The 25,859-nt window shown below is 43.5% G+C and overlaps 1 protein-coding gene and 5 non-coding genes across 6 annotated transcripts; 4 read left to right on the top strand and 2 right to left on the bottom strand.

The window, feature by feature from the left end:
• Positions 1-2,599: 2,599 nt before the first annotated feature.
• trnap-agg lies at positions 2,600-2,671 on the bottom strand. Its single transcript has one exon. It is a non-coding gene; the product is annotated as a tRNA-Pro (tRNA).
• A 483-nt stretch (positions 2,672-3,154) lies between these two features.
• trnap-agg lies at positions 3,155-3,226 on the top strand. The gene has a single exon. It is a non-coding gene; the product is annotated as a tRNA-Pro (tRNA).
• Positions 3,227-5,873: 2,647 nt separating this feature from the next.
• Positions 5,874-5,945, bottom strand: trnap-agg. The gene has a single exon. It is a non-coding gene; the product is annotated as a tRNA-Pro (tRNA).
• A 483-nt stretch (positions 5,946-6,428) lies between these two features.
• trnap-agg lies at positions 6,429-6,500 on the top strand. The gene has a single exon. It is a non-coding gene; the product is annotated as a tRNA-Pro (tRNA).
• A 5,878-nt stretch (positions 6,501-12,378) lies between these two features.
• On the top strand, positions 12,379-12,450 carry trnap-agg. Its single transcript has one exon. It is a non-coding gene; the product is annotated as a tRNA-Pro (tRNA).
• Positions 12,451-16,514: 4,064 nt separating this feature from the next.
• LOC110487881 (serine/arginine-rich splicing factor 6) lies at positions 16,515-24,452 on the top strand. Its single transcript, XM_036970761.1, has 6 exons — positions 16,515-16,726; positions 17,798-17,979; positions 19,821-19,933; positions 22,003-22,220; positions 22,636-22,701; positions 23,434-24,452. The coding sequence occupies exons 1-6, from the start codon at positions 16,620-16,622 to the stop codon at positions 23,924-23,926; spliced, it is 1,179 nt and encodes a 392-aa protein (XP_036826656.1). The 5' UTR covers positions 16,515-16,619; the 3' UTR covers positions 23,927-24,452.
• Positions 24,453-25,859: the final 1,407 nt, after the last annotated feature.

The following is a 25,859-nucleotide window of genomic DNA, read 5'->3' as shown; positions in this document are numbered from 1 at the left end:
GTTATCATCCATTTAAACTCCAGTGTTACAGATGTTGGGGTAGAATACACGTAGTTGGCAGAACTCATGCTCTCGTGATTGTCATTAGTTACCACAGCCATAAAGTCAAAATTGTCTATGATGTAAAAATGTATGTTTTGGTCTTCATTTAAGGTTAGGGTTAGCCACAAGGTGAGCAGTGTAGTTAAGGTTAGGGTTAAAATCAGATTTGCAGAATAACATTTTTAGAAATAGGCGGGGTTTAGACATAATGATGACTTTGTGGCGCTTCCTCTCACATGCTAATCAGGCGCTCTTCCTTTTGTGTTAATTCCCCAGTTGATTGCAAATTAACGACCAGCTCTCGTCTCCCTATAGTGCAATCCTGATCTACAGATTTGAGTGGCCATTGTCCAAACGCCCCAAAATCGACAGCAGTACCTCTCAGCACCACCAGAAGACAGTGCAGTACCAGTGAAGAATCAAGGTTTTCAGTACATGCGTGGCATTTAAGTGATTTTCAAAATCTCAGTATCAGTTCACAGACAGGCTCGTTGGTCTAGGGGTATGATTCTCGCTTAGGGTGCGAGAGGTCCCGGGTTCAAATCCCGGACAAGCTCTTCTTTTAGACTAGGCCAACCTCCATTGAGAAAATGAAAAGCTTACTCTGTGCCTGTCTGTTCTGTGGGCCTTTCTAGACAATTGTCACAAGGAGTTGTAATATTACTGGTGGTAAAACTCTTGGATTTATTTATTTATCCTTTATTGATACCAGTTATAATACTGAAATGAGAGGGGCCAGGATAGTGAGCAATCAAACATTTGTTTCAAACTATGAACAATACAGAACACATTTAATCAAACCCAGCAATCTGATTTACCAGATAAGTAAAACACAAAAACAGCCTTCTTCCTCTGCTGTCTAAGTTTTAATTCCTGCTCTCAGAACCATATCTACAGTCATGAAACAAAACAAAATGTGGAATTCAGGTCAACTTTGTGTGAATAGGAGGAAGGAGATTGTTTTGACTCCTCCACAAAATCCGGAAGGCAGTTTTGATTGAACAGCACCTTGAAAGTAGAGAGGAGGAGCAGTGGTGTTCAACAGGACACTGGCAGCCATAGACAGAGATGTCTGGCTCTGTTTCATTCTCCACACTCCATTGAAAATGCCTTTCAGTCCAGGATTGGGCTTAATCTGTGACCGAAACCAAGGCAATCAACCTACCCCAGTGGTGTAGCACAGTTTCACGGGGCCCTGCAAGGTCCAAGCAGGGCCCCCCCCCCCCCATTTTAAAACATGCTCTTCTTCCATGGGGCAGAGAGACAAATGTGCCATATTAAAGCTAATCTTATCATAGCCACGGGAAGTACCACCTGACAGGTGTGGCATATCAAGAAGCTGATTAAAAAGCATGATCATTACACAGGTGAACCTTGTGCCGGGGACAATAAAAGGCCACTCTAAAATGTTCTGTTCTGTCACACAACCCAATGCTACAGATGTCTCGAGTTTTAAGGGAGCTTGCAACTGGCATTCTGACTGCAGGAATGTCCACCAGAGCTGTTGTCAGAGAATTTGAATGTTCATTTCTCTACCAAAAGCTGCATCCAACGTCAACATACTCTGAACATTACCAGGGGATATGGTGCTGCTAGTGTGAGACAACATACTCTGAACTTTACCAGTGGATATGGTGCTGCTAGTGTGAGATAACATACTCAGAGTGTTACTTGGGGATATGGTGCTGCTAGTGCGAGACAACATACTCTGAACGTTACCAGGGGATATGGTGCTGCTAGTGCGAGACAACATACTCTGAACGTTACCAGGGGATATGGTGCTGCTAGTGCGAGACAACATACTCTGAACGTTACCAGGGGATATGGTGCTGCTAGTAGGAGACTAGTAGGAGCCAGTAGGAGTAGGAGCCAGACATCGTTTAAATTACATTTAAAAAAAATTATAGGCAGAATTTAATCAAAGTTAACATACATTATATACAACTAGGTAGAGTGAGCATAGAGCTGTAATATAATTAGCAGATATACAAATGTACAGTGGGTATACGCTTGATACAGTGAGCGTACGGTGTATACACAGTAGGTAAACGGTTGAAACACAGTGGGTATACAGTTGAGTTATAGTGGGTATACGGTTGATATACAGTGGGTATACAGTTGAGTTATAGTGGGTATACGGTTGATATATAGTGGGTATACGGTTGAAACACAGTGGGTATACAGTTGAGTTATAGTGGGTATACGGTTGATATACAGTGGGTATACAGTTGAGTTATAGTCGGTATACGGTTGATATACAGTGGGTATACGGTTGATATACAGGAGATGTACATATTTACAGTATCAGTATGAATATATCTAAATACAGAGAGATGGACAGAGTGCAATGCAGTATAGTGCAGTTCAGAGATGGCATGATGTGGTGTGCAGCACAGAGTGCATAGTCCTTCAGTCTCTATGGGCCAGATTTCCTGTTGGTGAGGGCCACAGCACAGGGGAAGAAACTTTTCAGGTGGTGGTGGGAGGCTTTGGTCAAATGATTGCTGATCAGAATTTCCACGTCGTTTTCCATTGTGACAGTGACACATTAAAAGACGGGCTCGTCCGGGATTTGAACCCGGGACCTCTCGCACCCTAAGCGAGAATCATACCCCTAGACCAACGAGCCACATGCCTGTTCTCTTATAACACATCGTATCATCCATTTTAACTCCAGTGTTACAGATGTTGGGGTAGAATACGCGTAGTTGGCAGAACTCATGCTCTCGTGATTGTCATTAGTTACCACAGCCCAAAAGTCAAAATTGTCTATGACGTAATAAATGTATGTTATGGTCTTCATTTAAGGTTAGGGTTAGCCACAAGGTGAGCAGTGTAGTTAAGGTTAGGGTTAAAATCAGATTTGTAGAAAGAGCGCTCTTCCCTTTTTGTTAATTCCCCAGTTGATTGCAAATTAACGACCAGCTCTCGTCTCCCTATCGTGCAATCCTGATCTACAGATTTGAGTGGCCATTGTCCAAACGCCCCAAAATCGACAGCAGTACCTCTCAGCACCACCAGAAGACAGTGCAGTACCAGTGAAGAATCAAGGTTTTCAGTACATGCGTGGCATTTAAGTGATTTTCCAAATCTCAGTATCGTTTTACAGACAGGCTCGTTGGTCTAGGGGTATGATTCTCGCTTAGGGTGCGAGAGGTCCCGGGTTCAAATCCCGGACGAGCCCTTCTTTTAGACTAGGCCAACCTCCATTGAGAAAATGAAAAGCTTACTCTGTGCCTGTCTGTTCTGTGGGCCTTTCTAGACAATTGTCACAAGGAGTTGTAATATTACTGGTGGTAAAACTCTTGGATTTATTTATTTATCCTTTATTGATACCAGTTATAATACTGAAATGAGAGGGGCCAGGATAGTGAGCAATCAAACATTTGTTTCAAACTATGAACAATACAGAACACATTTAATCAAACCCAGCAATCTGATTTACCAGATAAGTAAAACACAATAACAGCATTCTTCCTCTGCTGTCTAAGTTTTAATTCCTGCTCTCAGAACCATATCTACAGTCATGAAACAAAACAAAATGTGGAATTCAGGTCAACTTTGTGTGAATAGGAGGAAGGAGATTGTTTTGACTCCTCCACAAAATCCGGAAGGCAGTTTTGATTGAACAGCACCTTGAAAGTAGAGAGGAGGAGCAGTGGTGTTCAACAGGACACTGGCAGCCATAGACAGAGATGTCTGGCTCTGTTTCATTCTCCACACTCCATTGAAAATGCCTTTCAGTCCAGGATTGGGCTTAATCTGTGACCGAAACCAAGGCAATCAACCTACCCCAGTGGTGTAGCACAGTTTCACGGGGCCCTGCAAGGTCCAAGCAGGGCCCCCCCCCCACTTTAAAACATGCTCTTCTTCCATGGGGCAGAGAGACAAATGTGCCATATTAAAGCTAATCTTATCATAGCCACGGGAAGTACCACCTGACAGGTGTGGCATATCAAGAAGCTGATTAAAAAGCATGATCATTACACAGGTGAACCTTGTGCCGGGGACAATAAAAGGCCACTCTTAAAATGTACAGTTCTGTCACACAACCCAATGCTACAGATGTCTCTAGTTTTAAGGGAGCGTGAGCAACTGGCATGCTGACTGCAAGAATGTCCACCAGAGCTGTTGTCAGAGAATTTGAATGTTAATTTCTCTACCAAAAGCTGCATCCAACGTCAACATACTCTGAACATTACCAGGGGATATGGTGCTGCTAGTGGGAGACAACATACTCTGAACTTTACCAGTGGATATGGTGCTGCTAGTGCGAGACAACATACTCTGAACGTTACCAGTGGATATGGTGCTGCTAGTGGGAGACAACATACTCTGAACGTTACCAGGGGATATGGTGCTGCTAGTGCGAGACAACATACTCTGAACGTTACCAGGGGATATGGTGCTGCTAGTGGGAGACAACATACTCTGAGTGTTACATGGGGATTTGGTGCTGCTAGTGGGAGACAACATACTCTGAACGTTACCAGGGGATATGGTGCTGCTAGTGCGAGACAACATACTCTGAGTGTTACATGGGGATTTGGTGCTGCTAGTGGGAGACAACATACTCTGAACGTTACCAGGGGATATGGTGCTGCTAGTGCGATACAACATACTCTGAACGTTACATGGGGATATGGTGCTGCTAGTAGGAGACAACATACTCTGAACGTTACCAGGGGATATGGTGCTGCTAGTGGGAGACAACATACTCTGAACGTTACCAGGGGATATGGTGCTGCTAGTGTGAGATAACATACTCTGAACTTTACCAGGGGATTTGGTGCTGCTAGTGTGAGATAACATACTCAGAGTGTTACTTGGGGATATGGTGCTGCTAGTGCGAGACAACATACTCTGAACGTTACATGGGGATATGGTGCTGCTAGTGGGAGACAACATACTCTGAACGTTACCAGGGGATATGGTGCTGCTAGTGGGAGACAACATACTCTGAACGTTACCAGGGGATATGGTGCTGCTAGTGGGAGACAACATACTCTGAACGTTACCAGGGGATATGGTGCTGCTAGTGGGAGACAACATACTCTGAACGTTACATGGGGATATGGTGCTGCTAGTGGGAGACAACATACTCTGAACGTTACCAGGGGATATGGTGCTGCTAGTGCGAGACAACATACTCTGAACGTTACATGGGGATATGGTGCTGCTAGTAGGAGACTAGTAGGAGCCAGTAGGAGTTGGAGCCAGACATCGTTTAAATTAAATTTAAAAACAATTATAGGCAGAGTTTAATCAAAGTTAACATACATTATATACAACTAGGTAGAGTGAGCATAGAGCTGTAATAGAATTAGCAGATATACAAATGTACAGTTGGTATACGCTTGATACAGTGAGCATACAGTGTATACACAGTAGGTAAACGGTTGAAACACAGTGGGTATACAGTTGAGTTATAGTGGGTATACGGTTGATATACAGTGGGTATACAGTTGAGTTATAGTGGGTATACGGTTGAAACACAGTGGGTATACAGTTGAGTTATAGTGGGTATACGGTTGATATACAGGAGATGTACATATTTACAGTATCAGTATGAATATATCTAAATACAGAGAGATGGACAGAGTGCAATGCAGTATAGTGCAGTTATTTCGTGTGCAGTTCAGAGATGGCTTGATGTGGTGTGCAGCACAGAGTGCATAGTCCTTCAGTCTCTATGGGCCAGATTTCCTGTTGGTGAGGGCCACAGCACAGGGGAAGAAACTTTTCAGGTGGTGGTGGGAGGCTTTGGTCAAATGATTGCTGATCAGAATTTCCACGTCGTTTTCCATTGTGACAGTGACACATTAAAAGACGGGCTCGTCCGGGATTTGAACCCGGGACCTCTCGCACCCTAAGCGAGAATCATACCCCTAGACCAACGAGCCACATGCCTGTTCTCTTATAACACATCGTATCATCCATTTTAACTCCAGTGTTACAGATGTTGGGGTAGAATACGCGTAGTTGGCAGAACTCATGCTCTCGTGATTGTCATTAGTTACCACAGCCCAAAAGTCAAAATTGTCTATGACGTAATAAATGTATGTTATGGTCTTCATTTAAGGTTAGGGTTAGCCACAAGGTGAGCAGTGTAGTTAAGGTTAGGGTTAAAATCAGATTTGTAGAAAGAGCGCTCTTCCCTTTTTGTTAATTCCCCAGTTGATTGCAAATTAACGACCAGCTCTCGTCTCCCTATCGTGCAATCCTGATCTACAGATTTGAGTGGCCATTGTCCAAACGCCCCAAAATCGACAGCAGTACCTCTCAGCACCACCAGAAGACAGTGCAGTACCAGTGAAGAATCAAGGTTTTCAGTACATGCGTGGCATTTAAGTGATTTTCCAAATCTCAGTATCGTTTTACAGACAGGCTCGTTGGTCTAGGGGTATGATTCTCGCTTAGGGTGCGAGAGGTCCCGGGTTCAAATCCCGGACGAGCCCTTCTTTTAGACTAGGCCAACCTCCATTGAGAAAATGAAAAGCTTACTCTGTGCCTGTCTGTTCTGTGGGCCTTTCTAGACAATTGTCACAAGGAGTTGTAATATTACTGGTGGTAAAACTCTTGGATTTATTTATTTATCCTTTATTGATACCAGTTAAAATACTGAAATGAGAGGGGCCAGGATAGTGAGCAATCAAACATTTGTTTCAAACTATGAACAATACAGAACACATTTAATCAAACCCAGCAATCTGATTTACCAGATAAGTAAAACACAATAACAGCATTCTTCCTCTGCTGTCTAAGTTTTAATTCCTGCTCTCAGAACCATATCTACAGTCATGAAACAAAACAAAATGTGGAATTCAGGTCAACTTTGTGTGAATAGGAGGAAGGAGATTGTTTTGACTCCTCCACAAAATCCGGAAGGCAGTTTTGATTGAACAGCACCTTGAAAGTAGAGAGGAGGAGCAGTGGTGTTCAACAGGACACTGGCAGCCATAGACAGAGATGTCTGGCTCTGTTTCATTCTCCACACTCCATTGAAAATGCCTTTCAGTCCAGGATTGGGCTTAATCTGTGACCGAAACCAAGGCAATCAACCTACCCCAGTGGTGTAGCACAGTTTCACGGGGCCCTGCAAGGTCCGAGCAGGGCCCCCCCCCCACTTTAAAACATGCTCTTCTTCCATGGGGCAGAGAGACAAATGTGCCATATTAAAGCTAATCTTATCATAGCCACGGGAAGTACCACCTGACAGGTGTGGCATATCAAGAAGCTGATTAAAAAGCATGATCATTACACAGGTGAACCTTGTGCCGGGGACAATAAAAGGCCACTCTTAAAATGTACAGTTCTGTCACACAACCCAATGCTACAGATGTCTCTAGTTTTAAGGGAGCGTGAGCAACTGGCATGCTGACTGCAAGAATGTCCACCAGAGCTGTTGTCAGAGAATTTGAATGTTAATTTCTCTACCAAAAGCTGCATCCAACGTCAACATACTCTGAACATTACCAGGGGATATGGTGCTGCTAGTGGGAGACAACATACTCTGAACTTTACCAGTGGATATGGTGCTGCTAGTGCGAGACAACATACTCTGAACGTTACCAGTGGATATGGTGCTGCTAGTGGGAGACAACATACTCTGAACGTTACCAGGGGATATGGTGCTGCTAGTGCGAGACAACATACTCTGAACGTTACCAGGGGATATGGTGCTGCTAGTGGGAGACAACATACTCTGAGTGTTACATGGGGATTTGGTGCTGCTAGTGGGAGACAACATACTCTGAACGTTACCAGGGGATATGGTGCTGCTAGTGCGAGACAACATACTCTGAGTGTTACATGGGGATTTGGTGCTGCTAGTGGGAGACAACATACTCTGAACGTTACCAGGGGATATGGTGCTGCTAGTGCGATACAACATACTCTGAACGTTACATGGGGATATGGTGCTGCTAGTAGGAGACAACATACTCTGAACGTTACCAGGGGATATGGTGCTGCTAGTGGGAGACAACATACTCTGAACGTTACCAGGGGATATGGTGCTGCTAGTGTGAGATAACATACTCTGAACTTTACCAGGGGATTTGGTGCTGCTAGTGTGAGATAACATACTCAGAGTGTTACTTGGGGATATGGTGCTGCTAGTGCGAGACAACATACTCTGAACGTTACATGGGGATATGGTGCTGCTAGTGGGAGACAACATACTCTGAACGTTACCAGGGGATATGGTGCTGCTAGTGGGAGACAACATACTCTGAACGTTACCAGGGGATATGGTGCTGCTAGTGGGAGACAACATACTCTGAACGTTACCAGGGGATATGGTGCTGCTAGTGGGAGACAACATACTCTGAACGTTACATGGGGATATGGTGCTGCTAGTGGGAGACAACATACTCTGAACGTTACCAGGGGATATGGTGCTGCTAGTGCGAGACAACATACTCTGAACGTTACATGGGGATATGGTGCTGCTAGTAGGAGACTAGTAGGAGCCAGTAGGAGTTGGAGCCAGACATCGTTTAAATTAAATTTAAAAACAATTATAGGCAGAGTTTAATCAAAGTTAACATACATTATATACAACTAGGTAGAGTGAGCATAGAGCTGTAATAGAATTAGCAGATATACAAATGTACAGTTGGTATACGCTTGATACAGTGAGCATACAGTGTATACACAGTAGGTAAACGGTTGAAACACAGTGGGTATACAGTTGAGTTATAGTGGGTATACGGTTGATATACAGTGGGTATACAGTTGAGTTATAGTGGGTATACGGTTGAAACACAGTGGGTATACAGTTGAGTTATAGTGGGTATACGGTTGATATACAGGAGATGTACATATTTACAGTATCAGTATGAATATATCTAAATACAGAGAGATGGACAGAGTGCAATGCAGTATAGTGCAGTTATTTCGTGTGCAGTTCAGAGATGGCTTGATGTGGTGTGCAGCACAGAGTGCATAGTCCTTCAGTCTCTATGGGCCAGATTTCCTGTTGGTGAGGGCCACAGCACAGGGGAAGAAACTTTTCAGGTGGTGGTGGGAGGCTTTGGTCAAATGATTGCTGATCAGAATTTCCACGTCGTTTTCCATTGTGACAGTGACACATTAAAAGACGGGCTCGTCCGGGATTTGAACCCAGGACCTCTCGCACCCTAAGCGAGAATCATACGAGCCACATGCCTGTTCTTTTATAACATATGTTATCATCCATTTAAACTCCAGTGTTACAGATGTTGGGGTAGAATACACGTAGTTGGCAGAACTCATGCTCTCGTGATTGTCATTAGTTACCACAGCCATAAAGTCAAAATTGTCTATGACGTAAAAATGTATGTTTTGGTCTTCATTTAAGGTTAGGGTTAGCCACAAGGTGAGCAGTGTAGTTAAGGTTAGGGTTAAAATCAGATTTGCAGAATAACATTTTTAGAAATAGGCGGGGTTTAGACATAATGATGACTTTGTGGCGCTTCCTCTCACATGCTAATCAGGCGCTCTTCCTTTTGTGTTAATTCCCCAGTTGATTGCAAATTAACGACCAGCTCTCGTCTCCCTATAGTGCAATCCTGATCTACAGATTTGAGTGGCCATTGTCCAAACGCCCCAAAATCGACAGCAGTACCTCTCAGCACCACCAGAAGACAGTGCAGTACCAGTGAAGAATCAAGGTTTTCAGTACATGCGTGGCATTTAAGTGATTTTCAAAATCTCAGTATCATTTCACAGACAGGCTCGTTGGTCTAGGGGTATGATTCTCGCTTAGGGTGCGAGAGGTCCCGGGTTCAAATCCCGGACAAGCTCTTCTTTTAGACTAGGCCAACCTCCATTGAGAAAATGAAAAGCTTACTCTGTGCCTGTCTGTTCTGTGGGCCTTTCTAGACAATTGTCACAAGGAGTTGTAATATTACTGGTGGTAAAACTCTTGGATTTATTTATTTATCCTTTATTGATACCAGTTATAATACTGAAATGAGAGGGGCCAGGATAGTGAGCAATCAAACATTTGTTTCAAACTATGAACAATACAGAACACATTTAATCAAACCCAGCAATCTGATTTACCAGATAAGTAAAACACAAAAACAGCCTTCTTCCTCTGCTGTCTAAGTTTTAATTCCTGCTCTCAGAACCATATCTACAGTCATGAAACAAAACAAAATGTGGAATTCAGGTCAACTTTGTGTGAATAGGAGGAAGGAGATTGTTTTGACTCCTCCACAAAATCCGGAAGGCAGTTTTGATTGAACAGCACCTTGAAAGTAGAGAGGAGGAGCAGTGGTGTTCAACAGGACACTGGCAGCCATAGACAGAGATGTCTGGCTCTGTTTCATTCTCCACACTCCATTGAAAATGCCTTTCAGTCCAGGATTGGGCTTAATCTGTGACCGAAACCAAGGCAATCAACCTACCCCAGTGGTGTAGCACAGTTTCACGGGGCCCTGCAAGGTCCAAGCAGGGCCCCCCCCCCCCCCCCCCATTTTAAAACATGCTCTTCTTCCATGGGGCAGAGAGACAAATGTGCCATATTAAAGCTAATCTTATCATAGCCACGGGAAGTACCACCTGACAGGTGTGGCATATCAAGAAGCTGATTAAAAAGCATGATCATTACACAGGTGAACCTTGTGCCGGGGACAATAAAAGGCCACTCTAAAATGTTCTGTTCTGTCACACAACCCAATGCTACAGATGTCTCGAGTTTTAAGGGAGCTTGCAACTGGCATTCTGACTGCAGGAATGTCCACCAGAGCTGTTGTCAGAGAATTTGAATGTTCATTTCTCTACCAAAAGCTGCATCCAACGTCAACATACTCTGAACATTACCAGGGGATATGGTGCTGCTAGTGGGAGACAACATACTCTGAACTTTACCAGTGGATATGGTGCTGCTAGTGTGAGATAACATACTCAGAGTGTTACTTGGGGATATGGTGCTGCTAGTGCGAGACAACATACTCTGAACGTTACCAGGGGATATGGTGCTGCTAGTGCGAGACAACATACTCTGAACGTTACCAGGGGATATGGTACTGCTAGTGCGAGACAACATACTCTGAACGTTACCAGGGGATATGGTGCTGCTAGTAGGAGACTAGTAGGAGCCAGTAGGAGTAGGAGCCAGACATCGTTTAAATTACATTTAAAAAAAATTATAGGCAGAATTTAATCAAAGTTAACATACATTATATACAACTAGGTAGAGTGAGCATAGAGCTGTAATATAATTAGCAGATATACAAATGTACAGTGGGTATACGCTTGATACAGTGAGCGTACGGTGTATACACAGTAGGTAAACGGTTGAAACACAGTGGGTATACAGTTGAGTTATAGTGGGTATACGGTTGATATACAGTGGGTATACAGTTGAGTTATAGTGGGTATACGGTTGATATATAGTGGGTATACGGTTGAAACACAGTGGGTATACAGTTGAGTTATAGTGGGTATACGGTTGATATACAGTGGGTATACAGTTGAGTTATAGTCGGTATACGGTTGATATACAGTGGGTATACGGTTGATATACAGGAGATGTACATATTTACAGTATCAGTATGAATATATCTAAATACAGAGAGATGGACAGAGTGCAATGCAGTATAGTGCAGTTCAGAGATGGCATGATGTGGTGTGCAGCACAGAGTGCATAGTCCTTCAGTCTCTATGGGCCAGATTTCCTGTTGGTGAGGGCCACAGCACAGGGGAAGAAACTTTTCAGGTGGTGGTGGGAGGCTTTGGTCAAATGATTGCTGATCAGAATTTCCACGTCGTTTTCCATTGTGACAGTGACACATTAAAAGACGGGCTCGTCCGGGATTTGAACCCGGGACCTCTCGCACCCTAAGCGAGAGTCATACGAGCCACATGCCTGTTCTTTTATAACATATGTTATCATCCATTTAAACTCCAGTGTTACAGATGTTGGGGTAGAATACGCGTAGTTGGCAGAACTCATGCTCTCGTGATTGTCATTAGTTACCACAGCCCAAAAGTAAAAATTGTCTATGACGTAAAAATGTATGTTATGGTCTTCATTTAAGGTTAGGGTTAGCCACAAGGTGAGCAGTGTAGTTAAGGTTAGGGTTAAAATCAGATTTGTAGAAAGAGCGCTCTTCCCTTTTTGTTAATTCCCCAGTTGATTGCAAATTAACGACCAGCTCTCGTCTCCCTATCGTGCAATCCTGATCTACAGATTTGAGTGGCCATTGTCCAAACGCCCCAAAATCGACAGCAGTACCTCTCAGCACCACCAGAAGACAGTGCAGTACCAGTGAAGAATCAAGGTTTTCAGTACATGCGTGGCATTTAAGTGATTTTCCAAATCTCAGTATCGTTTTACAGACAGGCTCGTTGGTCTAGGGGTATGATTCTCGCTTAGGGTGCGAGAGGTCCCGGGTTCAAATCCCGGACGAGCCCTTCTTTTTTCTCTCATTGAGAAAATGAAAAGCTTACTCTGTGCCTGTCTGTTCTGTGGGCCTTTCTAGACAATTGTCTCAAGGAGTTGTAATAGTACTGGTGCTAAAACTCTTGGATTTATTTATCCTTTATTGATACCAGTTATCATACTGAAATGAGAGGGGCCAGGATAGTGAGCAATCAAACATTTGTTTCAAACTATGAACAATACAGAACACATTTCATCAAACCCAGCAATCTGATTTACCGGATAAGTAAAACACAATAACAGCATTCTTCCTCTGCTGTCTAAGTTTTCATTCCTGCTCTCAGAACCATATCTACAGTCATGAAACAAAACAAAATGTGGAATTCAGGTCAACTTTGTGTGAATAGGAGGAAGGAGATTGTTTTGACTCCTCCACAAAATCCGGAAGGCAGTTTTGATTGAACAGCACCTTGAAAGTAGAGAGGAGGAGCAGTGGTGTTCAACAGGACACTGGCAGCCATAGACAGAGATGTCTGGCTCTGTTTCATTCTCCACACTCCATTGAAAATGCCTTTCAGTCCAGGATTGGGCTTAATCTGTGACCGAAACCAAGGCAATCAACCTACCCCAGTGGTGTAGCACAGTTTCACGGGGCCCTGCAAGGTCCAAGCAGGGCCCCCCCCATTTTAAAACATGTTCTTCTTCCATGGGCCCCCCCCCCCCCCACACTTTAAAACATGTTCTTCTTCCATGCCCCCCCCCCCCCACACTTTAAAACATGTTCTTCTTCCATGGGCCCCCCACTTTAAAACATGTTCTTCTTCCATGGGGCAGAGAGAAAAATGTGCCACGGAAATAAAAGTTGCGTGTGCTTACAATTTCAGCATCCTAGCTGTATGACATTGGATCTCTCCCAGTCTTTTTTTCACTTATAGGCCATTTAAAAGTGTTCCCACCGACACTCAGGCCTTCATAGCCCATCGGCTGGGGCGCAGTCAAAAATAACTGTCTAAATCAAAGCTATCTCCATGTTGTCTTGTTCAGTTGTCCGTTTGTTACTTAAACAAATAGATCATGGCTACCCAATTAACGGGTTGTCATTTAGGCTACATAGCCATTTGTTATTAACTATTGGTGGAAGATAACCTAGTGGTTAGAACATTGAGTCAGTAACTTAATGGTTGTTGGATCAAATCCCTGAGCTGACAAGGTAAAAATCTGTTGTTCTGCCCCTGAACAAGGCAAATTCTTATTTACAAATTCAGCCTAACGGAGAACGGTGTAACCCACCGTTCTCCGTTAGGCTGAATTTGTAAATAAGAATTTGTTCTTAACTGACTTGCCTAGATAAATAAAAGTAATTATTTTTTATTTTTTTTACATTTACTACAGTGGGCTAACTAAGGGTCACACAGAGTGTTTATTTTTTAAATTGTTATTTTATTGAATATCCGAAACATACAATATACTTGCAGTGAAGCCGCTCAACAACTACACCACACCAGTCATCCAACAGACTCCTATTCAGAGCGACACACAGAAGCATCCAGGGTCAATGTCCTGCTCAAGGGCACGTTGACAGATCTCCCACCTGGCCAAAAAAGTGAACTTGAACCCTCCAAGATCCCCCCCACAGTTCCCCAATAGCTGTCCCTCAACCATTCGAGACCCCTCCAACAGTCGCCCCCCCCCCAAGAAGAAAAAAACAAATGAAAAAGTCAGAAGTTTATATACACCTTAGCCAAATACATTCAAACTCAGTTTTTCACAATTCCTGACATTTATTCCTAGTAAATATTCCCTGTTTTAGGTCAGTTAGGATCACCACTATATTTTAAGAATGTGAAATGTCAGAATAATAGCAGAGATAATGATTAATTTCAGCTTTTATTTCTTTCATCACATTCCCAGTGGGACAGAAGTTGGGTCAGAAGGCCTTTCTCTCCGCTCTTGTGACCATTTGATCTGAATGAACTGTGCCTTGAGTCTGTCAACAGAATCAAGCCTTTAGATGTTCATGTTAATTATCCTACATTATAATTGTCAAACGTGACTGGTATTTAGCCTATATTTATGTAATTAAAAAGTCAAATGAAAGTTTGGCTACATTTTCTGGAGCCTCCCTCATGTCAGCAATGGTATGGACACGAGAGGCTGAAGTTAATACTGTAATCTAGGCTACACTTTTACATGTAGGAGGCATGGCATGAAAGGGATAACTAATCCAGTTGTTTGTGTTGTCTGTTTCGGGAAAGTACCTGCGTACTATATCACATTTGACATTGTCCGTAAACTTGAGTTCATGTGCATGTAACAATATTGCTTCTGTCCCTCTCCTCGCCCCGAACCAGGGACCCTCTGCACACATCAACAACAGCCACCATTGATGCATCTTTACCCATCGCTCCACAAAAGCCGCTGCCCTTGCAGAGCAAGGGGAACAACTTCTTCAAGGTCTCAGAGCAAGTGATGTCACCGATTGAAACGCTATTAGCGCGCACCACCGCTAACTAGCTAGCCATTTCACATCGGTTACATGCACACAAAACAATCATACAATGATGGAAATACCTGTGTGTTGTCCTTGTTAATGCAGACAGAAAAGAGCTCCAACTTCTTAATCATAGTCTAAGTTTTGTCCAGGACATTGAATATAGTTGCGGAGAGTCCCTGTAATTTCAGATTCAGATCATTCAGGCGAGAAAAAACATCACCCAGATAGGCCAGTCGTGTGAGAAACTCGTAAAAATGATGGTCAGTAAAGAAAACTTTAAGCTTGTCTCTAAATTATTATTTTTTTGTCAATACTTTGCCCCTTGATAACCACAGCACTTCTGTATGTTGTAAAAGCGTTACATGGTCGCTGCCCATATCATCGCATAATGCAGAAAATACAGGAGAGTTCAGAGGCCTTGCTTTAACAAAGTTAACCATATTCACTGTAGTGTCAAAAACGTCTTTCAAGCGGTCAGGCATTCCCTTTACAGCAAGAGCCACTCAGTGGATGCTGAAGTGTACCCAAGTGGCTTGGGGAGGAACAGCTCCACTCCACTATGTCTCCCTGTCATGGCTTTTGCGCTATCAGTACAGATACCAACACATCTTGACCACCAAAGTCAATTTGATGTCACAAAACTGTCCAGTACTTTAAAAAATATCCTTTCACGTTGTCCTGGTTTCCAGTGGTTTGCAGAAGAGGATGTCCTCCTTAATTGACCCCCAATAAACGTAACTATATCAGGAGCTGTGCCAGGCCCTATCTGTTGACTCGTGCAGCTGTAACGCAGATAATTCACTGGCTTGTATGCTTTTATACATGTATTACTACTCAAAGGTCGTCTTTATTCTCGCTCAAAAAACGATGTGGCTTATTTTTCAAATTTCATGTTTCGTTTCGAAATGTCTGCGCAAGAGGGAAGGTTTCCCGCGAGAGAGTAACGGTTAATGTAATTGGATGATCATTATTTGACTACATTAGGCTACCTGTATTTGACATTGTGTTGTTATTTCGCTGGACACTAAATGGTTAAATTGTATTTTTGGCAGTGAAACGAGGCTACTCAGGCGAGAAAAAAACTCACCCAAATGTATAGCCCCTTTGGAAAATAGAGATTTACTTTTTGTTTTTTATTTATGTGAATCACATTTTTATTTGGCGTACCCCCGACGGCATTGCTCGTACCCCTGGGTGAATACCTGCTCTAGAGTGATGGATGACTGGGACATCAGGACACACATTAATTAAAAACATTTATGAAATAAAATTAACCAAAAAGCACTGTTGGGGCTTTTTTTTAAAGGGGAAAAAAATGCAATGTGACTTCACATTTCAAAAATATTGTTTTCTGGAGAGAGAGAGAGAGAGAGAGAGAGAGAGAGAGAGAGAGAGAGAGAGAGAAAGAGAAAGAGAGAGGAAAAAAACATACGTTTTAACCATTAACTATCAATCACTTCAGATTCAATAATAATTTGGTATGATGAAGCAATAACAAAGGGAGAAACGCAGAGAACATTTAGATTGTCATTATGGAGACCCCTATTGGATGAATGTGGGAACTCCTCTCCTGTGACGGAAAAAGAAGGGGCTCGTTTTCAGGCCTGGTGGGCGGGATTTGAGTGGTCATTGACATTGGCAGAACATTTCCCTACGCGCCACTGTGTTCCCGAGATTGTGAAGGGACACAAAGATCAGCACGGGGACATGTCGAGAGTTTACATTGGAAGATTGAGCTATCGAGCAAGAGAAAAGGACGTGGAGAAGTTCTTCAAAGGCTATGGGAAGATACTTGAAGTTGACCTGAAAAACGGGTAAACAAAATGAACGCCTCGTCTCGCTCTGTGGTATAGCTAGCCGCGTTGTGTTTGTGGCCTAGTCCTCGTTGCCAGGCCCGAGCCTCTTGAATCAATGTTTTAATTGGCGTTTATTGGAAGATTCACGTCAATTACTTTAGTTTGAAGACCTAGTTATTATATACTTAGCTAGTTAAGAATTTGAGAAGCGTTTTTCCTATAAAAGCAAAGTTGACTAGCGTGGGTTAAGGAGTTAACATACTGTAGCTAGCGTCAATCGTGTTTTGCTAGCTAGCTAAACTGCTAGGAGCACCTCATTGTCGTGTTTGTGTTTAGACCGAGGATACCACGTTAGTTAGTTAATTAGCAAGCCAGCTAAAACGCACTAGGCGCTCTTTTCTTTGAATGAAATCGCAGCCACGTGTCAGAGGTAACCTTAGTTTCACGTGTATGACTTCCTCATAACTAAGTTAGCTAACTAGCTAGCATCTTCAAACAACAATTGAATGCTATATTGACTCGCATAACGTTACGAAAATGATTTTTTACTCCCTAACTGGCGCCGGGTAGATACTGTTTATGTAACATAGTTACAGTAGATAGCTTGCGTTACAAATCAAATTGTATTGGTCACAACATACACATGGTTAGCAGATGTTATTGCGAGTGTAGCGGAATGATTGTACGGCCAACGATGATGGTGTCTACTGGCATATATCTGGTGGACGGGTCAAACATTTACAAGGCCATTTACAAGCACTCTAACCACCAGTATGAATGGCAGTCCAAATCATGTGTTAGCTACTGTAGGTACATGGGTCAAAACACAATGTTGACTAAACTCAATATTCTCTTAGCTAGCTAACAGTACTCTGAACTAGACCATACTTACAAGTGGAATTAATGTGGCCCCTCTAACACCCTGCAGTAATAGTGGCACATATGAGAAGATTATAAAATGTTGCATTATGATATATGAAATGGTCATTTGGGTCTGGCGTTAGTAGTTTCTAACTACTCACATCATTTGATCCCAAATCTATGTGCCATCTCGTCTCTGGCCTAACATACTGTCTCCTATGTGTAAAGGTATGGGTTTGTTGAATTTGATGACCCCCGCGATGCAGATGATGCTGTGTATGACCTGAATGGGAAAGACCTGTGTGGGGAGAGGGTTATTGTGGAACACACAAAGGGGCCGCGGAGGGACGGCAGCTATGGCTCAGGAGGAGGAGGAGGAGGTGGTGGTGGCGGCGGAGGAGGTGGAAGAAGTAAGTTATACAATGCAGTGGTGGTTTAACATTAGTGGGGATTTGAGACTGAGGAGGCCAACATGGCCGTGGTTAGTATGTGGGATAGGCCACTACTGCGTAACATCTCAAGTTTGTCCTTGGTGGTTGTAGTTCATGTAATTTGGATTCTTTTACATTGACATTTTGGTTATTTAGCAGACGTTCTTATCCAGGCCGACTGCATTCAACTTAAGGTAGCTAGCTAAGACAACCACAAAGCACAATTTTATGTTTCAAATATAGGTAATGCTGCCACATGAGCATCAGTTGTCGTCCATTCTTTACCTAAGTGGTTTTACGTCTTGAAGATGTGTCTAAGTGCCATCTGTTCAAAGGCTTGTTACTTCCCTGGGGATAGTAGTGATGGAAACTTAGTAAAAGTAAACACAAGCAGTACCCTACTGGTATACATGGTCACAGCTGGCACTGCCATCCGTAATTTGGGTTGTGCTCGGCTCACTCCACATTCCCACCACACTGTAAAAGGATGATTCCACCACAAAGTTGTTTTTCTGTTTTTTTTTAGAGGGCATTTCTACATAAAGATCTCTCCCATTTGCTGTAATTTCACCTAGTTTCAGGGAGAAGTGGTTGCCATCGTTCTGACTCCGCTCTTGAATAGGCCACTTGTCGTCTCCTTAGCATACAGGCGTGTGGGACAGGTTGCCGGGTTAGAGAACCACCTTTTTCTCTAGCATTCACGGAGCTCCTACTACAGACCTACTACTAAGCCCTTCATGGTACTCCACTGTAATTGTTTGACTAATGGGTGTAGAGAAGACATTTTACACTTGAGTAGTTGAGGGAATTCGAATTACATGCACCACTGCCACCAATGACATGCCGTTATCTTGGGAGACGGTATGCTTGATTTAACTTGTTACACGGAAACAAATGCACTTGTGTTCATTCGAATTGTCGGGGGGAAAATGAGAGAGAAACTAGCTTGAGATTTACTACCGTAGAATATTTGCTAGATAAATGAATTGTGATTTGAATAGAGTAATTTGAGAATCTTGTTTGAGTAATTTGAGAATCTTGTGTAATTTGTTTTATTCAGGATTATTTTATTTTTGTTTAATTTAAAATGAATGTTGAATAATAAAGGTAAAGATTTAACAAAGAACCTCCAATGTTTTAATTAAAAGAGTCCTTTGCTGACTGCCTGCCCCTATTGCTGGCCTGGCCATGGTGTCCCCTTTCCAACCAAGAGTGTGGTTTGACCATTCTGGGCCCCTGGGCAGACCAAAAAAGGGGAGCCAATGTGAATGAAGACCGCTTGTCCCATTAGTCCCAGGCCGGGTGGTGAGGATGCCATTGGGTTAGGAACAGATGTGGGTTGAGCTCTTATAGGTGCCTGAAACAAATGTGAATATATATATTTAGATGTGCTTAGTTAGAAACTTTAACTTTAGTGTCACCGTAAGTACAGTCTTCAGCCAATTTTGTTTTATTTATTTTTTTAATCTAGCTTCTCATTTTGATTTTAAGTTTGTATGTACAGTTTTTGTATTCAGTTCTACCCAAACTTGAATCAGGTAGTCATTTATTTGTTTAGATCTTGTTGAAGGGAAGGGATATGTCAGTGTTCTTGATGGGAAATGTGCAGAGTTCTCTAGACCAGAGTAATGTGTACAGGTTTTTATTTCCTTTCATCTTTTTCTTTTGGGTAGTTTGTGTTTGTCTTTACCCGCCCCTCCCCGTTTTATAAGTGGCCATTTTGTTTACAGGATGTAGCTTTTTTGAGGTTTAGTATTGAGGCTGTCATCAGTGTGTCCCCTTGCCGTAATTACTGCTGCTCTGTCCTTGTTACCTTGAAGGCGGGGGTGGGTACGGGCGTGGTGGCAGAGACCGATATGGCCCACCGGCAAGGACAGACTATCGGCTGATCGTCGAGAACCTGTCCAGCCGCTGCAGCTGGCAGGACCTGAAGGTACGGTGACCCGTTAATTCAGCCACGCTAATGATAATACTCTTCTCTTCCTTGTAATTTCGGCATCCTACGTTAACGTTTTGGAGAACGTTTGAGCCCTTTTCACACAAAAAATGACATGTACGTTTGTGTTGGGGTAATGCTTTTAGAGTACTCTGATTTACTCTTTTGTGGTTACGAGTAACCTAATGCGTTAGTTTGTCAATTTAAGTTATGCTACTTTTTATAGAAGGTAAAGTACAAATCTATTTTTATTTTGCGTCAGTCATTATTACGTGTCGGTACAGCCAGAGTTATAGATTATGGATGAGGCTATGCAAGCGCACAATTTGGCCCAGCGTCGTCCGGTGTTGGCCGGTCTAGGCTGTCATTGTAAATAAGCATTTCTTCTTAACTCACTGGCTTAGTTTAAATAATAAATAAATAAAAGTTAAACATAATGGAATCCATTTTTAAAGTAACGTTCCCAACACTGCATAAGATTGTTTACAATTGAATAAATGCCCATAATGACAAATGTGCATAAAGATGGCAGAATTCACATATGATATCAGTGCACTATCCACTGTTTTTTTTTTTTTTTTAACTACGGTGCGCAGTAAGGTTCAATGTGCCCGTCGGCACAATTTACTTTCTCGTTAGTTATTTCATTTCCGGCGTCTTGGAGCTAAAGTTGGGTTCATGTGTATACTCTGCTAATGACGGTACCAAAACAAAGTGACTGAGAGCAATGTACAATAAGACAAACTATTATGCATAAATCTGAGATTTCCTGCCGTTTTCCCACCCATACAAGTACATAGGTTGCATATATACACACACACTGCTCAAAAAAATAAAGGGAACACTTAAACAACACAATGTAACTCCAAGTCAATCACACTTCTGTGAAATCAAACTGTCCACTTAGGAAGCAACACTGATTGACAATAAATTGCAAGAAGGTTTGCTGTGTCTGTCAGCGTAGTGTCCAGAGCATGGAGGCGCTACCAGGAGACAGGCCAGTACATCAGGAGACGTGTAGGAGGGCAACAACCCAGCAGCAGGACCGCTACCTCCGCCTTTGCAAGGAGGAGCAGGAGGAGCACTGCCAGAGCCCAACACCGTGCAGGATGTTTGGCATTTGCCAGAGAACACCAAGATTGGCAAATTCGCCACTGGCGCCCTGTGCTCTTCACAGATGAAAGCAGGTTCACACTGAGCACGTGACAGACGTGACACAGTATGGAGACGCCGTGGAGAACGTTCTGCTGCCTGCAACATCCTCCAGCATGACCGGTTTGGCGATGGGTCAGTCATGGTGTGGGGTGGCATTTCTTTGGGGGGCCGCACAGCCCTCCACATGCTCGCCAGAGGTAGCCTGACTGCCATTAGGTACCGAGATGAGATCCTCAGACCCCTTGTGAGACCATATGCTGGTGCGGTTGGGTTCCTCCTAATACAAGACCATGCTAGACCTCATGTGGCTGGAGTGTGTCAGCAGTTCTTGCAAGAGGAAGGCATTGATGCTATGGACTGGCCCGCCCGCACATCGCTCCATCCACCAACGCCATGTTGCACCACAGACTGTCCAGGAGTTGGCGGATGCTTTAGTCCAGGTCTGGGAGGAGATCCCTCAGGAGACCATCCGCCACCTCATCAGGAGCATGCCCAGGCGTTGTAGGGAGGTCATACAGGCACGTGGAGGCCACACACACTACTGAGCCTCATTTTGACTTGTTTTAAGGACATTACATCAAAGTTGGATCAGCCTGTAGTGTGGTTTTCCACTTTAATTTTGAATGTGACTCCAAATCCAGACCTCCGTGGGTTGATAAATTTGATTTCCATTGATACATTTTGTGATTTTGATGTCAGCACATTCATCTATGTAAAGAAAAAAGTATTTAATAAGAATATTTAATTCATTCAGATCTAGGATGTGTTATTTTAGTGTTCCCTTTATTTTTTTGAGCAGTGTATATATCATGACACATGTCTAACATATACAACATTTTAAATGCTGTATATTAATTCAATAGGATCTTTGGTTTTCTCACCTAATACCCACCTTTCCTGTCCTTCACCAGGACTACATGAGGCAGGCGGGTGAGGTGACGTATGCTGACACCAATAAGGGGCGCAGGAACGAGGGCGTGATAGAGTTCAGGCTGTACTCTGACATGAAGAGAGCCCTGGAGAAGCTGGACGGCACAGAGGTGAACGGCAGGAAGATCCGTCTGATTGAGGACCGCCCCGGGGCCAAGCGGAGCAAGCGCTCTTACTCTCGCAGTCGCAGCCGCTCCCGGTAAATAAATAAGAATGTGGGGTTGCGTCCCAAAAAGCTCACTCTAGTCCACTGCTTTTGACCAAGGGCCCGTATGGCTCTGCGGGGAATAGACTACCATTTGTAATGCACACTGAGACTGGCTTATCTACAAACCATAATGAGTAGTTGTATGGAATTATGCGAGATGATTTGTAGGTCAGTCAATCTTTAATCTGCGACTGAGTAGAATTTCTGATTTTAAACATGGTCTCTGTATTAGAGGGGATGTGGAGATTTCAGTTGCCCCCCCCCCCCCCCCCCCCCCCACACACACACACACACACAAATGTATTGCTTTCCCACCAGTTCACAATTACATATGAACTCGCATCACCCTAACCCCTCAAGGTACAAGGCTTACCGTGAATCTACGTTCTCCTCCCTCTGTCTCCAGGTCTCGCTCCAGGAGCCGTAGGTCCCGTAAGAGCCGCAGTGACAGCAGCAGTCGCTCCCGCTCCAGGTGAGGCTCAGAGTGCAGGCAACGTTTAACTCATAGACCCATAACCAAGGGTGACCCCTGACCCATACCCAAGGGTTACCCCTGATATGTGTCCCAAATGGCACCCTATTCCGTATGTAGTGCACTACTTGCAACCAGGGCTTGTAGGGCTTCAGTCAAAAGTAGAGCACTATATAGGGTGCCGTTTGGAACTATTATAGGGAAGAGGGTGCCGTTTGGAACTATATAGGGAAGAGGGTGCCGTTTGGAACTATATAGGGAAGAGAGTGCCGTTTGGAACTATATAGGGAAGAGGGTGCCGTTTGGAACTATATAGGGAAGAGGGTGCCGTTTGGAACTATATAGGGAAGAGGGTGCCGTTTGGAACTATATAGGGAAGAGGGTCCCGTTTGGAACTATATAGGGAAGAGGGTGCCGTTTGGAACTATATAGGGAAGAGGGTGCCGTTTGGAACTATATAGGGGAGAGGGTGCCGTTTTCTAGGGGATCTCTTTGTAGACTTTTCTTTTGAAGACTTGTTGCACTCAAGTGACATCAACAGTAACAAGTTACAATTTGTGGTTTTCTTCAAATCTGTTTACCAAGAGCTCTTGCCTCAATGTGGACCTTATGTAGCTCCCCAGATGTCCTGACAGATGTCTTAACCAGCTAGTGCTAGGAGTGGTGGCTATTTCTACATCGCCTCATTTCAAGTGCATATGCGGTAACTGTCTGCTCCTTTCTATTTCCCAGGGGTGCTGGCTCCCGCTCACGTAGCCGCTCCCACAGCAAGAAGGACAAGACCAAGGGCAGCAGAGATGAGGAGCGCACCAACGGTGCCCACAAGGCCAAGGAGGGGCGCGGGGCCCGCAGCAAGAGCCGCAGCAGGAGCCGCAGCAAGAGCAAAAAGAGCAGCAAGAAAGAAGGGAAGAAGAGCCGGAAGGAGGAGTCTAGATCCAGGTCCCGCTCCAGATCAGCGGCTAAGGATCGCTCCCGGAAGTCGGGTTCAAAGAGCCGCGAGCCGGCCAAGAGCGATGACGAGGGAGCTGCAGCTGAGAAAGGGGCCGCCCGTTCCCGCTCTCGCTCCCACACCCCTGCCGAATCCAAACCCAAGTCAAAGTCCAAATCTCCATCTCCCTCCCCGGCCAAAGCCCGCTCCCGTTCCCCCTCCGTCTCCCGCTCAGAATCCCGCTCCAAATCTCGCTCTGCGTCTCGTTCTCGCTCCCGCTCTCTATCAGAGTCCTGAGCTGGGATGGCAACATAACCCAGCAGTCGTGCCCCCCTCCCCCTCCCCTGTTTGTTCTCGTCCCCTATCCCCCACCCCTGCGTCTGTCCCTTTTCGTTTTTTGATAAAATAGTTGTAGAAAAAAAAAAAACAGGCTCCTCATGCTCAGTGTCTTTCACTCACTATTCCCCATTTCTTTTAAATATACAGTGTTTTGTTGGTCCTTCTGCTTCTTTTTCCAGTAGTCTCTTTAATCAAGGTGTTTTGTAAAATATTAAATATGTGAAGGAAGTTCGAGGGTATTTGCTTGGATAGATTTTTCTAAGTTGAAATGGGAATGTGCTATAGTAAAGTGTCTTAAACTTTGTATCAATACTAGCATACTGTGCTGTCAATGTTGTGCGAGGGTGGTAGCTGTTTTATTCCATTGTTGCATCTTTTCACTTTGTGGGAAATCCTTTTACCCAGTTACTTAAATAAAAAATGCCTGATCTGGAATGTTTAGTTGTTTTTGTCTTGTCGCTTAAATAATACACATTTTACCCTTTGTGTGTGTGTGTGTAATTTACTCTATTTATACTGGGGATATTACTTTTCAACAGTAACATTTCAGAACTGGCTAGGAGGACATCTTTGAGTTGAAGGAAAATGGCTAAATTGTTGGAAGTTGTAGGTTTTGTTTTTCCACAGAAGACATTTAGTTCTGGGTGCTGAGATTAGTGCAGTTGGAACTTACTACCACTAGCTTGGTCCCAGGTGTGCTATCATGTCAACCTCTCGTATCTTTTGAGTCCCACATGATATGAGTCGTCATATCCATAAAACCTAGCAGTCAAAACGGAAATGGTTTTTCCACCATTCATTTTAACCATAGGGGATTTTACCCTGTGGTGATATTTTGTTAACAGTGTAAATCTCTGTAGGTCAAGGTGACGTTTATCAATACATTTGCATTCATTTTACGCACACACATTCACACAATGTCCTGCTACCCAGCCGACAAAGATTAGGGGCAGTGAAAACACCGTGAGAATCACTCCCTGTCCTCTCTCTCAAGACACTATAATAGACACATTGTTTGACTACACACATTAATTATAACTATGATTCTGTTACATCCTTAGAAAGCATGAGCTCTTAAGTTGGGAAAATCTTGTGCAAAACACAGACGCATGTCCCTAGCTGTGTGTTGTATGTAGCTTGTGCGGTGTGGAAACACTTTGTTGCTTTTATGAATTTTGTCTTGCTGCTTTTTGTTCTATGTTGCTCTGTCTGTATGATGTCTTGCTTGTCCTATGTTGCTCTGTCTGTATGATATGTCTTGCTTGTCCTATGTTGCTCTGTCTGTATGCTATGTCTTGCTTGTCCTATGTTGCTATTGTCTATATTGTAATTGTTTTTAATAACCTGCCCAGGGACTGCGGTTGAAAATTAGCCGGCTGGCTAAAACCGGCACTTTTACTGAAACGTTGATTAATGTGCACTGTCCCTGTAAATAAAAATAAACTCAACTCAACGTTATGGTTCTTGTCCATTTCTACAATTATATGGTTTCTGAGTGGACTATTCTAATCATTCCTTTAAAGCTATAAATTCCATCAACAATTTACCAGCAAATTAAATGCTAATAAGCAATTTCAAACCAGAGTAAATTGAGTCTAATATGTTAATCAGTCACCTTGTCCAAGAGAGATTTCCATGGTTATCAAAACGTCACGCCAGGGTACGCCAACACGAAACAGCCCTTATTTTAAGAGTCCAAACTTCCCTACGAGAAAATGAATGGTGGACCGCTAGGTTTTATGGGTATTATGACACACCTCCACTTTGGGGCTCCATAGTCGTGCCAAATGCAATGCAATAACATGTTTGGCGTGATAATGAGCGATACGGATTTGGTAAGCGCAGAATCAGACTGGCAACCGGGTTACTACACAATTATCGTGGCAGCAAG

The sequence above is a fragment of the Oncorhynchus mykiss genome, chromosome 32 (genome assembly GCF_013265735.2).
Source record: "Oncorhynchus mykiss isolate Arlee chromosome 32, USDA_OmykA_1.1, whole genome shotgun sequence".
Taxonomy (NCBI): domain Eukaryota; kingdom Metazoa; phylum Chordata; class Actinopteri; order Salmoniformes; family Salmonidae; genus Oncorhynchus; species Oncorhynchus mykiss.
Note: the sequence above shows the minus strand (reverse complement) of the source record. Positions and strands in the feature narration are given on the sequence as shown.